The sequence below is a fragment of the Myiozetetes cayanensis genome, unplaced genomic scaffold (genome assembly GCF_022539395.1).
Source record: "Myiozetetes cayanensis isolate MyiCay16 unplaced genomic scaffold, myiCay2020 scf9, whole genome shotgun sequence".
Taxonomy (NCBI): domain Eukaryota; kingdom Metazoa; phylum Chordata; class Aves; order Passeriformes; family Tyrannidae; genus Myiozetetes; species Myiozetetes cayanensis.
The window spans coordinates 34,905,305-34,921,256 of record NW_026088185.1 but is presented as its reverse complement, the minus strand read 5'-3'; the positions used below and the strand labels follow the sequence as shown (position 1 = coordinate 34,921,256).

General features: G+C 38.8%; 1 protein-coding gene across 4 annotated transcripts in view; it reads right to left on the bottom strand.

The window, feature by feature from the left end:
- ARHGAP15 (Rho GTPase activating protein 15) overlaps nucleotides 1-15,952 on the bottom strand; it is a 334,404-nt gene that overhangs the window by 101,309 nt on the left and 217,143 nt on the right. For all 4 annotated transcript variants that reach the window (XM_050339915.1, XM_050339913.1, XM_050339914.1 and 1 more), the window contains one exon: nucleotides 5,587-5,664. In XM_050339915.1, coding sequence (XP_050195872.1) covers nucleotides 5,587-5,664 — 78 coding nt within the window. The remainder of the gene's footprint in view (nucleotides 1-5,586; nucleotides 5,665-15,952) is intronic.

The following is a 15,952-nucleotide window of genomic DNA, read 5'->3' as shown; positions in this document are numbered from 1 at the left end:
CTTTACAATAACTTAATACTTAGCCTCTGCAAAAATTCTTATATTTCTCCGTGTTTTGGTACATAGGTATAGTAGCAGCACCATAAAAGCACAGTAATTGACCCCTGGATGGTCCGTGGTGCTTTGCAGTTAACTCACACAAGGTATTCCAAATGAAATAAAGGGATGTAAAGGTCATTTGAACCGCAAATACCAAACATTTTGCAAACAAAGCATGGGATATAAAGACTACTAGGAACTCTCTTGTATTATGCATGAACCAACACTTACTGAATGAACCAACAAGTACTGAAATTTGTATTTCTATGGTTAGTTTCCCTGAACACATATGCATTAAGATAGGCTCCTAGTGTTTCAGCAATGTGCTGTGAACCCTTTATAGCTCCACTTTTTTATTTTCAGTTAATTTTGTACTCATGAAAATAGCTTGTTTGACAGTCACAGAAATTGAATGCCTTTCCAGCTACCAAGCAGATTAGCACATGAGGCATAAAGAAGGAGGCTTCTGCCTCCTTATCCAGGTATCCCTGATCTTCAAGCATGGATTAACTGAGGATTTCTGGGAGAGGTGGGTGTAAGCCTGACAGGGAACCTGTAGGGCTTAGCACAAAGAAGGTTCTTGTCACATTCTAATGGTATCACACCCTGTATACAAGGCCAAGCTGAACCAGTCTTGAAGTAACCTGGTCCAGTGAAAGGTGTCCCTGCCCATAGCAGGGAGTTGGAATGAAACAATCTTTAAGGTCACTTCCAACCCAAACCATTCTAGGATTCTATGATCAACATAATGACTTCAAACAAAGCAGAGAAAAAAAATCACTTTTACTTACTAGCACTCTGGTGGATGAAAAGTCTTCCCTTTTTCTTGTGTTTTTATTTCTCATGCACTTTTTTTCCTCACTGTTGGCATTTTGTTCCTCAGATCAGAAGTCTGCTGTTGAAAAACATCTCCCCCCTGTCCTCACTTTCTTATAGTGGTGCCTTAATGGCTCTGAGCAGCCCCACCTGGGGCACTCCCAGCATTGCCTGGGGCCCACGTCAGACCCAGCCTGGGGCTTTAGGCCAAAATAATGGAACTTTCAGCAGCATCCTCATACCCTGGAACTGCCAGCACACTTCATATGGCTTAACAGACCCATAAACAGTGTTTTATCCTTTTTCTTCTACAGGTGTGAATTAAAAGAATATCCTTATAAATATATGTAAAGTCTTTGACTTACTAAACCTTGCTTAAAATAAACAAAACTCCTCCAGATTTTTCATAAAATCCCTAAAAATTGCTGAGTACCTTGTCTGGTTTTGATTTGGCTTCCCCCCCCCCCCAACATTTCAATTATTAAACAATAATATGGAAAGCATGAGAGGAATAGATATCTACGTCTAATGTCTCCAGCTATTGTAGAAGCCCTTACTGTAGGTTTTTAGCCAAAAATATTGACTGCCCTGGTAGCTTGCTTTCTAAAACCAAAATTTTTCAGTGCTTGTAGACTAAGAAAAGTACTGATGTCAGTTTGGACCAAGCAGCTTCTACTGCCTTGATTCAGTGATTTGAAAAATGATGACTTGGAGTTTAGAAAGTGCTGAGAGATGTTATATCCTAGTCCTGTTATGATCAACTGATCTTTTCAGCTCTTAATGGGAAAATAAATCATAGATAAAAGATAATACTGTTGCACAGAAGCAAAAAAGGTGTGATATCAATAGACTTTTATAGAAAAAGAAAACTCTGTGAGAGGGATAAAGTAAATAAGGTAGTTTGTTCTGCTGATGCTCATGTTGGCAAGGTCAAAACCCTCCTTCAGGAGCTGCCTACCTCAAGAAGTGAGAATGAAACACGAAGTATATTCAGAGAACTTAAAAAGATACAGGTTTGTTTGTTTGGGTTTTTTTAATTGTAAACCCATCTTCATCCCCAAATTTCTAGAACTGTGTTTTTAAAATATTTTTACTGTTACTTTTTCTTTAATGATAAAGCTGTCAACTGTTAGTTTCTTTCCCTTTCATAGTCACCAGTTCTCTCATTTCATTTTTGATGCTGCAGATGACATTATCAGTACAGGAAAAGGAGCCAAATAAAGCTTTGCTATATTCTAATTAATGATTTTTCTAATAAAAAATACTTTGAGATGGCAGCCAGCCTAGAGTGTCTTCAATGATCTTTAATTTTCAGTGTGATACATATTATTTATAGCCCATAAACGTAGGTGTAACACAATGGCAAAGCAAACAGGAAGTGTTTGGCCTGTAGAAGAACTGATTGTACAGTCAATCTCTGCAATGCAAATGGGTTTTGTCAGAACATTTGTTTGCATTCATAATTAAATTAAACTTTAACTAAACTACAGTAAAAGAAAATCTCTTTTGTTGCAAAATTGTGTGTATAAATACTTCTTTCCCACTGTTAAATGCTGAAAAATGAAGGTACAAAGATTGACCTGAGGAGGTCACAATAATTACAGAGGGAAAGGGGTGTGTGGAGTTAGTTATTAACCATCGTCACACTGCAGAGCTCCAAGTGACTGGGAAAACACAGAATTACAGAATCAACCAGGTTGGAAGAGACCTCTGAGATCATTGAGTCCAACCCATGAACCAACACCACCCTGTCAACTAGACCATGTCACTGATGGCACACCCAGTCTCTGCTTAAACACCTCCAGGGATGGTGACTCCCTCCCCTCCCTGGGCAGCCCATTCCAATGTCTGATCACTCTGTAAAGAATTCTTTCCAATGTCCAACCTAAATCTCCCCTGGAACAGTTTAAGACCATGCCCTCTTGTCCTACTGCTGGTGGCCTGGGAGAAGAGACCCAGGCTGAACACCACCAGCTCCCTCAGCCTCTCCTCATAGGTCTTGTGCTCCAGACCCTGCACCAGCTTTGTTGCCCTTCTTTGGACACTCTCCAGCACCTCAATGTCCTTCCTGAACTGAGGGGCCCAGAACTGGACACAGCACTCGAGGTGTGATCTCACCAGTGCCCAGTACAGGGGCAGAATCACTGCCCTGGTCCTGCTGCCACACTGCTCCTGATACAGGATGCAGGTTGGGAGCACATACTACTTTTCCTAGTAACTTTTTTCCCCTCATGAAGCATCTAAAACTGCTGCTGACCTCAGCACCTAATTAATAGGAGACACCAGGCTCTTGGGGATATTATTTGGTGAAGATTGCTACTGCCCTCCCAAGCACATTTTAAATGAATCCTGTTTTCCCCATGTCATTTTTCAGGTATGCTGTGACTCAATGGGCTGTTTGCTGCCTGCAGGTTCCTACTTAGCACAGAGAAAGGATGTATTTAAACAATTCAAACAGTGGCTGGCTATCTTAAAGCCCTTCTTTGTGTCTGTGTTGTTTCTTGAATGTTCTGATCAAAAATTACTGGATTATTCTGTGGGAACGGCAATGCTGGGCCATCCCATTTCCCTCCCAGGGTGTCAGGTTCACCCTTGAGGACTGTAAGTGGCATTAGGGTTTACAGGAACTGAGCTTATTTCTGCATGCTTTCACCTGAGGAAAACCTAAGGACAGACCTGGCTAGAAATTGTTTATAGCTGGGATTTTAAAGGATGTTCAAGGGGAGTTTCACTTCCCATTGAAAATCCATTCTGTCATGATATAAAATGCATGAATGCCCTACTTGTATCAATAAAGACTTACACGAGAAACAGTAATTATCACAACTGATAAGATGATAACATAGGCCTCCAGAGGCATTAGTTTTCTTTGAATTTCCTTTGGTCACTCAGCAGACAGATTTCTTGCAATGTACCTTAAGTACCCAATGCCAGAGTGGCTTTAATGTAATATAAACTTCCCCGTTATATATTAATCTTTCACAGTACTTTAAACCAGAAGAAAAAGGTGTCTGGTATATTCTCTGCTGCAAAAAGCCAGCTTAGACTTCTTTCTAGCTTTACAGCATCAGCCCATCTGTTTTAGGTGAAAACTTGAGCAGTAATGTTAACCTCAAGTATGTTAACCTTTGGATGCCACAAGACATGATAGACAGGATCATTATTTTTATGGCACAGTTTTTTCCTGAGCAAAGATCCTAGGCAGTGGAGAAGGACAGAAAATCCCATTTGTGCCTCTCTGTCTCCAAACAAAATACAGTGTCACAGTTTTTTGAAAGCCAAGGCAGGCTTGACACACAAATACCCAACAACTGTAAATTTAAGGGAACCAGATAATGAACCAAAACCATGAGGCTGATTGGTAAATGATGATTTATTCAGTCTTGCTGAATTTACTGGCATAAATAGTGACTCCTCATAAACAAGAGTTCATCCTCCAATTTCAGCTGAAGAGAAGACTAATCTGGAGCATCTGAGGAGGTGGCAAACACCTACTACTCCCCTGAAACTTTCCCTAGCGATGAAAATGGAGGATTGAAGGTGGGAATATTTTTGCATCTCTCCTATCTCTCAATTTCATGAGAATATTTGAGTCAAAAGTCTTAGCTTATGTATAGTGCAAAGCTAATTGAGGAAGCTGTTCTCCATCAGCTATCACCTCCACACAGAATACACAATATTTAGCAGTTCTGGTAATAGTTTCCAGGTAACTTCTAAAAAAACAAAAAAAAGGTGGGACAAAATGTTGAAGCAGCCTCACATTTATACTTGATTAATTCAAAAGTCTTTAATGCAATTTAAGATTTAGTATTTTTCCTAATTTCTGAGAAACTTAATTTTATTTTCTTGCTTGGTAGTATCATCAAGTTCACAATCACTGATGATATCTGCTAAGCTTTTAAATGTGGGGAGAGTTAGTCTTTGCCAGGAGTAGTAAACCATTTGGAGAGATGACTGTGTGTCATTCATGCTAATTAACTCCCAGTATCAGGTTCCACACCTGTAACAGTACCTATTGATCAATGCTGGATTTGTTTAGGCCACATGGGTGAAAAATGTGCAATTACATTTGTGGAAATATGTTCATTATACAAAGACTCTGTGGAAATACATTCAGTAAATATGTACAGGATGGTTCTAATTCTGGTTAGCAGGTCCCCAAAATATTCATCATCCCTCTTCTCATTTTCTAGGGTCAAATCTTTGCTTATTCAAAATCAGTGGTAAATCTTCCACCTACTTTGGCAGAGCCAGTACTCCACTTTTAGTATTTCCTTTTAAGTTCTTTTCAGCACCTTCTTCTCTTTTGCCGGTTTCCTTTGGATCCTTGTTCTACTTTTGGTTTTGTTTAACTTTCAACATCCAAACAATCTGCTATTTTTCCTTTTAATCTTTTTCTTTCCCCCTCACTTTGATTCTTTGGTTTCTACATATGCTTTGCTTTTTGCCACCTTATTTCATGTCTCCATTTCCTCCTGTATTTTTAGATTTGTTTGTTGTTTGTTTCTCATCTCCAGCTTAACTACTATTTTCCTCTGCTTACTCTGCTCTTTTTCCTCTCTCCTAGCTGACATTTCCCTCTGTGCAATATCTTTCTACCTTCCCTTTCCTCTCTCTTACAAAACACAGCTCATCATTCTATGCCACTAATGTATAGCAGATCCTGAAATACTGTCATCTGAGACAGTTAAGTACTAAACAAAACATTACCAGGGTGGAGGAATCACTTACCCTGATTGACAACAAATCGTAACTTTTGTATTGTTGCCAGATTGCCGCTAACTCTGTATATTCCATCAACATCTAGACCTGAAAGAGAAACACATATTTCATTTTAGATCATAGAAGTATTTTTCTTTGTACGTCTGTCAGGCAGCCAGAAGCACCCTCACAAGTATGAAGAAGGGAAGCGTAGAGAACGACTGAAAAATAATCCACCTGACAACAACACTGAAGTGCCTCCTGCCTGATTAAAGCAACAACGAGAAATAAAAGTGGTAGATTAACTTAAGTGAATACAAAACACCTAGCTATAATTATCTTGTAATTCTGTCAGCAGAATATGGTTCTGCAAGGGGGGTTTGAGTGTGACAGGAAAGGAAGAGGTAATTAGCTCTCGAGCTCGTCGAGAGGGGCTGTTTGGGACAGGCACGGTGCTGTGCCAGCCCTGCTGAAACACGGGGTGTCTGTATTAATAGTGCCAGGGAAACTTCTCTGTCTGGGGTCTGGGTTTTTCAGACATGAATTTCTGAGGCTGCGACCTTTCTGAAAATAAAGTGGTGAGGTGCCCACCCTGAAATCATGACGTGTGTGAAACTACACATAACTACAGTTTCTCCACTGTATCCCTCATAGCGAATCAGACAGGTTTGAAGCTGAAATTAAATATCCCAAATAGCATATGCCCTGGAGTACATTTCTTCATTAATATAGGCCATTCTTTTCAAGGACAACCCGACAGTCTTGTTTCTCGCTGCATATCTACTCAAGGTTTATCTTCTAGGTGAAACTAGATGTCATACTCCCTTTTGTGACATATTATCTCCTACAGCAAGCTCTGCTGATATGAGTGTTTAAAATAGCACTTCCAGCCCCGGTTGCATAGCTGTAGCATTTCAAAGCACATGGGAACTGTTCTCCTTTTCCAGGAGAATTAGCTGTTGAGCAACAACGACCCAATCTGCATGCTCAAAAATCAAAACCACTAAACTGCACTTTGTCATTTCACATTTAAAACTTGCAAATACACAAGAAGCCAGGAGAATCTACACAAACCAATTTTTTTTTTTTAAGGCTACTTATCCCTTGGAACACAAGTTTGAATCAGCTTTTGGCAAGCAATCTCAGAGAAAGCCTTTCTCTTGGAAAAAGCTAACTTGTCAAATCCAAAAATTTTCAGGAAATATTTCACAACAATGTACCTAGGGGGAATATTTTACCAATTTGAGGTGGGGCAGAAAGGAAATCTGAAACCATAGGGAAGAGTGATAATAAGTCCAAAAGCCCAGAAGCCCAGTTGCAGTAACAGTTAAAGAAGAAGAAGCAGAGCTTCAAGTCCTTTTTGAGTCTTGCATCATGCCCTGGCACACAAGTGCTGTGGCCATGGACTCAACTGCTTGGAGGTATTTCGCACTGATCTTAAACATTTAAAAGATATATTCTTCATTTTGATGAAGCCTGAAAACAACTCAAGTATTTTGTTTGTTTGCATGTTTGTTTTCCCTCTCTACATAATACAGTTCTTATTTTATGCCCGTCCTGCTAGCAACATCCTGTTTTGGTTTGCATTAAATAATCTATTTTAAAAATTAATAATAATTCCCTCATCTGGTTATTAGTAATAATTCTGCACTGCTTATCTGAGTGTTTTGTCAGTTTTCTCCCCTGCACCTGTGGATCTCCTGCAACATAATTCCTTTCAGGAAGATCTCCCCTTCGGTTACAGAGGGATTAAAAATAAAAGCTTATTTAAGAGAAATCAAAAAGGATTTGTTAATCAAGAAAACTTGGAAATTATCCATCTGTTGGATGTATAACATATGAGCAAATGGAAATTACTAAAATGTTTAAGTAATGCAATTCTATCCTAAATCTGAAGAGTCTCATTCTGTTTTAGTGAGGGGAGAGTGAGAGAAGAGTAATTCCCAGCATAGGATTGCGGGACTCTTGTGGTAGAGGATTAAGAATTGTCTTATAAATTGAAGACTAAACTAGAAATTAAAAAGCAAAAATAAAGCAAAGCAAGAAAAAGACAACCCCCCAAACAGAATGTTAACTTTTGTTGGGATGTAACTCAATTCAATTCTAAACCTTACTGAATATATGGAAGCGAAAACAATCCATGTCGCATTGGGTGAAACAGTCTTACATTAAGAGCATCACTTTGGAACCTGCATAAATCATCTAAATCAAGTAAGAATGACAAGTTATGCTGGTGGATATTAAATCTTGCAACATGGAGTATACAAGTGCATTATTATTGTAATGAGGTTATTTTGGTTGGTAAATGAGGTCTGATCAGTGTTTCATTTGGGCAGTATACAATATGGCAGAGGTAAAAAAAAAAAATCAAAAGAAAATATCCAAGAATATCAAGCCAATTATAGTGTTCACGTATAATCAACTTTCTGCTCCAAGAACTTTGAAGGTTAAGCCAAACCAAACCAATGCCAGTTGGTGGATTTGGACATCCTTTTCATGACCACGTTATCTCAGCTGGATTGTTAACAACTTATTTTGGAAATCTAATTAGGCATAAAGGAGAAAGAGAGAGAAAACTGTATCTTTATATTTCTAATATACCAATTCTATGAACAATTTTCAAAGCAAATTCACTTTTAAGGGTACCTCTATCAAGAATAAAACATCACTGCACTGCTGTCAGTGTTTCTTCACAGCAGGCTATAAATACTTAGGGAACAAGATGAAACAAAAGCCTTGCAGACCTTCCTATCTGGTTCTGGAGTTTAAGTATAGTGGTAAAGAACATTTCAGGAAAAAAAAAGTCTTCATTGTAATGCAGTCAACTTTAGTTCACTATAGAGTGACCTTCTTGTGTTTTGTAGGGAGGTTTATCAGGGAAGGATCACTGGATTTTGCCCTAAAGGAGAACAAGTATTTTATTTGCTTTATATTCCACTCTCCAACTCTGTTTCTGTTTGTTTTAATGAGGAACCTGAGAACAGGATGAACTCACAATTAGAAATTATAGGCAAAAGCATGATAATGGCTTCAGTATTTCCACCCTATACTTTGTAATGGCGTAAGAAATGTAGGAAAAGAACTTTCTCAAGAATACCTCAGTTCAACTGCCAAACTAGAGCAAATTTTAATTACTTTATCTTAAAAAATTAAACAGGTACTCCTGATGAGAAAGTTGAAAAGGAACAGGACTCATTCTTGGTTGAGATTCATGAACAATAATGAATGTCATGGGCCCTCTGCACTGCACAGAAGATGGTAGAAGAACATTTATTTAAAACACTTCCTACACTCTTATTTCTACCCAAAATGGAAGGAACCATGAATGCAGGTCAGTGTTAGATCCAGTAGCAGTTTGAGCTGGAACCAGGTGTTGCAGAGGAATATTTAAAACACAGGAGAAAATTACAGTTTAGGTGATATATTTATTGAAAGAAATGTTTTAAAATATTAGATTTTGATATTGGCTGAAGTTGTCCCAGTGATTTGTGAACTGTTGGGAATTAAACATTCTCACCAATTCTTTTCTCTCACATAGAACAAACTCCTCTCCCAAATCACATTTATTCTGTCTAATCTTAATCCATATTTGACAATATCTTCAAATTGAATATAAAAAAAAGAAATTCTCTATGTGTGGGGAGAGGGTGGATGTTGGTATACAGAAATTTCTCTTGTTTTTAATAAGATTTGGGATTTCAAACATACCATTTTAAACAGCACTAGGTAACTTCCTGCACTGAAACCCACAAAACTTTCACAATTAATGTATCCTGAAATAGGTGTGGTCCCCAGGCCTGTTTTGTAAGAGAAACCATCGTGCTGGATTCAACAACAAAGTGAAGCACAAACTTGAGGAAAGGCATTCTTTAGTTAGTCCTTTCATTTAAAATCAGTTATGTTCAGGGCAAAACTATTGTATTTCAAAGGAGCCTATTATGCCTTCCCATAAACAGAAAGATCATACGTTTTAAAACTAAAGTATCATTATGTAATCAAGCTGTTGTATTATAAACTATTTTGTGGGCTCAGATGCCCAGGGCTATCTTTACAAATATTTAAGAGGTCATTATCAGGGTATGTTCTCCCTAAAACTATAATTCTTTCCTCGTGTTTTCATATACATCTTACCATAAATATCTGATTTATAAACAAATTTTTTTTAAGGTTTACCAAGGGCACAAAAGTGAGGCAAGAAGCTGTTCAAAGAAGCAGAAGTGAGTGAATGCAGCAAATATACCCATGTCAAGATAATGTGATGGGAAAACCACAAAACAACGTGCAACAAAAGTAAAAATTTACAAAAGGATAAATATTTGTATGCCACGAGAAGGAATATCATAAAGAGCAGCAAAGGATAAACTTGTCATGTTAAAATTTGATATTAAAAATACTGTGTCTGTATCGGGTGATAAAATATACCCAGAGATTTTCAGGTGAATGTGGACGTGAAAATAAAATTTTTGTCTGATGCCATGGAAATCAGAGGTGAAGATGATGAGAACAATGAAGCAAAGTTCAGTTACAGCACAGACCAGTGCTGCTGACATCTCTGTCCTGCTTTTTGGTGTGGCGATGGGTGGGGTTGAACATGCCCTAAAGCTCCCAGAGCGGTGCCAGAGGCCAACACCAGGATTGGCTCTGCTCTGCTGGAACAAAACGGCTGCTTGGGTTGCCAGAACTACCCCTTCTTGTACTCCTCCCAGCAAAGGATCACATTTTAAGGCTTAAAACAATATCCCAGCAAGCATCTGATATGAAAATATGTCCCATTCCCTGACCAGGGAAGGTACTTTGCTACCATGGAAGTGGGTGCCATGCAAATGTCACGTTAAATAGTTCTAACAGACAGAGGATAAACAAACTTAGGAGACCAAACAGGGGATGCTATTGGAAGTCAATCTGAAGGACAAAACCATAATCACTGATGTAAAAAGATCTGTTTTCATTGGTGCCCATGATATGCTTGTGTCTCTTATTTGCAAATGAAATATAGAGAAATATTGGGAAGTGACTAAGCTGAAGAGCTATTCTGATATTGTAAAAGCAGTAAGAGGGATGCTCTTGGAGGCTGGCTAGACTGACCTCAGTCACAGACAGCCTACTTAAATTATTAATTCAGGACACTCTGAACAAATAATTAATAGCAAAATAATCATTAATCCCAACCAGCAGAGTCTCATGGAAATCAGGGCTTTGTCTAGAAAAATAGTTTCATTTTTTGATAGGGATTTGTCTAAAAAACTTGTTGCATTTTCTTGATAGGACTGAATTTTTGACAGGTCTGGTTGATGAAGGCAATAGTGTTGAAATAGTATATTTGGCCTTCTGTGTGGCTTTTGTCTTAGCACCACATGACATTTGGATTAAAGCACTTGCATTTTATAGAATTAACTGGGCACATATTACATGGATTAAAAACTGGCTCAATGACAGACCTCAAAATGGGGTAGTTAATGGGAGATATCAGTTAGCAAGGTCATAACTGGCTCTCGAGATTGGAGCTCTCAGTCCAATGCCATCTAATACCTCTATCAGAGATGGACAACGAGGAAAAAAAATTCTCTTGGCAAAATATGCAGATGACACAAAGACCAGGGAGATATTAATAGATGAGAAGGACAGGTAAAGTTACAGGAGAGCTGAACTACTGCCTTAACTGGCCTCAGTTTGGCAAAACGAGGTTTTGTATGGAGAAACACGGGGTACGCGGTGTGCTCTGGATGTGGGATACAAAGGACTTGAGGTTCACTTTAAATAAATAGCTGAACATAATCTCTGAGCTCAGTGCTACAACAAAGAGGACTAATATGATGTCTTGGATTATAAAAGAGTATAAAAAAAACAGGGAAGAGACCGAACTTCTTCATGGGCTACAAATAGGATTTCTAGTAGAGCACTGCACTTGGTTGCGAAGCAACTAAAGTAAAATATTATATATGATTGCTTGAAAGTAAAGAGAGGATGGAGAAATTTCCTCTCCATCGGTACATTTCATGTGATTTGAAGGCTCCCAACCAGCACTGCCCATCTGAAGGACCTGTGAGAGACAAGCCTGAATGCAAGGTATCATGAACAAGATTTTCTTTATTCTATGATCAGTAGAAATCCAACACTGCTTTAGAATTTGGTAAAGGCAGAGACAGAGGGGAAAAGAAACGAGGGGAAAAATTGTGCTCGTTCTTAACAGGCTACGAAATGGCTCTGTTGGAGGTGTCTGACATGAAGTTTGGTGAATCTCTTTAGGAAATTAGCTAACAAGAAATAATTCTATGTTTGACTGCAATAATATCAAGAAGATGAGGGTCATTCCTACATAAAAAGAGAATCTCATTTTTTCTTGCAGTAATAACTCCAAGATGCAATGAAAAGAGAAAAGCTTGACTAAGATCTTATTGTTTTCAAGACCCTGTAGAAACTGTTTAATGGAAGCAATTACAACACTGAATATGAGCATTACATACTGAGAATAAGTAACAAGTGAATATGATGGATGATACACTTTATTTTGTTTCACATCACTTGATGGTAGAATTTCTACTTAGATATTTATATACAAATAAATAAGGGCAGCAACAGTACAAAGCAAGTGTAATTTAAATGAGCACACAGTTCACTGCTACGCGGGGCTGCTGTTTAATGCCCAAATCAAGTTTGCTGTGCCTTCCTCTTCTTCTCTATTGTGCTATGCTTTGACATCCAAGAAGTTTATAGTTTAAAAGCCCCACGAACAACAAGACTTACTCAGAAGGCTGCCTGTAACAAGAAGCAAAACTAAGCTTTGAAACTATTTGTTTTGAATGAGCGCAGTGTGCTCACTGTAATTTTGCTGTTACCTCCAATATATACTTTTGCCATTCTGCTGGTCCCACTTCTTGCAGCTAAACAAAGTGACCTCATTGCTTTCCCCTGTATTTTCTTTTAAACATTGGCTGGGATGATTGAGATTCAGGAATGTGGGAAAATGGATTCCCAAGCCACGTCCATCCCCTTTAATTCTGAGCTGTAATTTTTGGCTTGGCTTGAATCACAGTCATCACATTTCAGTCTGAATCTCTCTGTAAAGTGATCTTTCTTAAACATTTCTTTCACTCATCATGGGATCAGAAACAAAGCCATTCTAGTCTTTCAGCGAAACACTTACAAACGTCTTTTTACAGCGACTCACAAGAGCTGAATTTCCTTTAAAAATGTTTGAAAAAGAGGAGGTTTTCATTGCCTGATTGTCCTCTTTGTGAATCTTGTCATCTGTATGCCATGAGCTACAGCTATTTTAATCTGTTTTTGTTTGCAATCCATTTGGTGTCCGCCCAAGAAAATGCAGGTGATTCTAATTAACTTACTGCTGAAGATGTGGAAAAATCTCAATTGTGCGACAGAGAATTATACACTTAAAACCTTCCCTCTATTATTTATAACAGCTTATTAATGAAAACGATTACATGAATACATTTACCACCTGATTCATCTTTGTTCACTTTTAAAATCAACAAGGTTTATGCTAAAGGGGAAAAATCCCTACCGAATGCAGACTCAAGTACACACAGCCACCAGCTTGCTGGTTTAAATGGAATGGCAGTTTAAAAGGAAATAACATTTTCTTCCTTCATGCAACACAGTATAATATCTGAAATTACCAAATGTTTGAAAGTAGCCATTCTCTCTCTGTACCACATAAGTATTTAATTTGGGGAATGTTTATTTATTTTTTGTATGCTTGTTTGTTTTCTCTTGTAATACCTCCTTCACCACTTCCCTCTCATCTGCTGCAGTTCCTGCTTCTCACATACAGATTAGAAGGTCCATTCTGACTGATCCTTAATTCATCTGAAATAAAATAAGATTTCTCTGGTTCTCTGCTACTTTATAAGGTGCATTTTTTTCATGCTTAACCAAGAGTAATCAGGGGTGGTAAGGCTCTGGAATTGATTGCCCAGAGAATTAGTGGATACTCCATCCCTGGAAGCGTTCAAGGCCAGCTTGGACTGGGCTTGGAGCAACCTGGTCTAGTGGAAGGTGTCCTGCCCATGGGAGGGGGTGAGTTGGAACAAGATGATCTGTAAGCTCCTTTCCAATCCAAACCATTCTGTGATTTTATAAGAGGTCTATTGGGACTATTGAGAATCTTTGAAAGCTGAATGGTCCTTCACCAGAAAATCTCTTGGGACATAAACACCTTCAAGTCTCCAGAGATTTGCAGATTCTTTCCTCCCTGGTGTTGGGGCCAGAAGACACTGTGTTCATTGACAGGAGGGATTTGAGTCTTTTGTAGGAAAATCAATGGATGCTACCTGCACTGTTTTCTGCCAGGTACAGCCACCAACAGGTTGTTTACCACCTTCTATTTCTATTATTCCCTGCCACACAATATATGCTCTGATAGTCTAATTTGAATGTGATGACAATGTGGATAATACAGTTTATTTTTGGGGAGGATGAAAGCCTGAATAAAGGTTATCATTTTAGGAGAAGCTGACGATGGAAAAACTCACCCACTGTGTGACATGATCAGAACAGCTGGGGAAGTAATGTGGAGGGTGGGGGAGAAGAGAGCCAAGGTATTTTGTATGTTCAAGAAATATATACAACATTGCCATTTCTTATATCCCAGCTGTGCCTGTTAACTTCTGGAAACATGTAGAGCTCAGCAATAAAGCATACTTGACTGATATTTACTGCAACGTACATTATAAGACATTTTCTGCCACACATTATGTTATGAAAGAGTTAAGTAACACGAAAAATACAGGCTCGAGATTATATCTGTCATGGATGAAAATACTACATTTATGCCTCATTGTAATCCATTCATTGGTTTATGGACCCCGAGCCCTCCAGGGAGTGTCACAACTCCACATGATACTGCTGAGAGCTGTATTTTGCTTTTGGATTTCTGACTTAGCTGAGAGAAGTTTAAAAACACATGTAGCCTGACAACTCCCTATTGGCTATACAACCGAGGAGGGTCAAGAGCATAAACCATTCCAGCAAAAGCCAGCTGCAGCTTAGGCTCGCTGCGAAGATCTGCCTGTTACAGACAGTAGCAGACAAGAAATTTATGCATTTTGCTAAATCCTCCCACTTTGGTTGAACTGTGCTTCATTTGGGGATCCATCATCACCAACATCATGCCTGTGTTTTTTTGAGCAACATCAGAACACTAAAGGAAATTGCACTTTGGGGGGGTCCAACTCTCCTTGTAGGACTCTATAGGACTTCCAGTCAGGTCCACTGACACCACTAGGAACTGTGGTTAAAAGCTAAGGGATGGATACAATTCTGCAAACATCCCTTGTTCCCAATGCTGATTTTAAAGACAATTTAGTGCACAGTAGGGACAAATCTTTCCCTGTCTTTCACAACAGTGAAACATTAAATTAGGCCTCAGCAATGTCACCTCCCCATCCTGACTAGCGCTGCTGCCTCGTTGGACTTTGAACAGTTGGAAGTGGAAGAACTGTACATGTGGGCAAACATAATCTTCAGCCAAAATGGGTAAGGAGTTTGCATTTTCTGGACTGCAGCACCTTTGGTTGCCAAAGAGATAGATTTATTTATTTGTTTATTTATTTTAATGATAGCTATCAGGATAGAAAGTTTAAGATATAGAATAGGGATATAGAGGATAGAAATTGAAAGCCATGGGACTCTTTCTTCCATAGTTTTTTTCGGTTTTAGATATAGCTGAGCAGTCCAGGTAGGCCCAACACTCTTCTCTATGACAGATCCATTACTTTCTAGCCTGACACTTTCTGCTCTGCTCAATCTTAAATGTCTCAGGGTGGTCTCCTGGAAGAGGTCCTACCTGACCACCTGTGGGGACATCCTCCAGCTGCTAAGCATCTCTGGGGAGGGATGTCAGTGCAGAGTTTAACTGTTATAATTCAATAATGGTTAAAGAAATATCAGCAAGGCACTTGATAGCACTTGCTTTGTTGCATAACACAGAAGGCTGGATCTGTGTCTTGCAGTTAGAAATTAGACCAGCTCTATTCTGGGTTTCTAATAGAGGAATGTGCAGAACCCTGCTCTAAAAACAGAGTTGGGGCTCTGATGTGGGGCTGGCAACGGTCTTTGCTTACTCGTATTGCATTGTAGGCATCTATCTTTGCATTTGCTTTTTATCTTCAAGTGGGAGAAAACATTTGAAAATTAGATTCTTTAGCCTAAGGCACACTATCAGACACCTTTGGGTGTTACAGTCCATGGCTGTGTGGAAAACCCAGGGGCTCTCTTGGGAGATAAGTCCAACATAGCTATCTAACACCAACTTACTGAATTCTTAGCATTGCATCTCTGCCTAACATAAAAATGGGATAATACAAAGGTGTGTGTGTGTATGTGCATACATAGATAATCTCACTCTAGTACTATTTTTCCCAGTGTACATTGCACA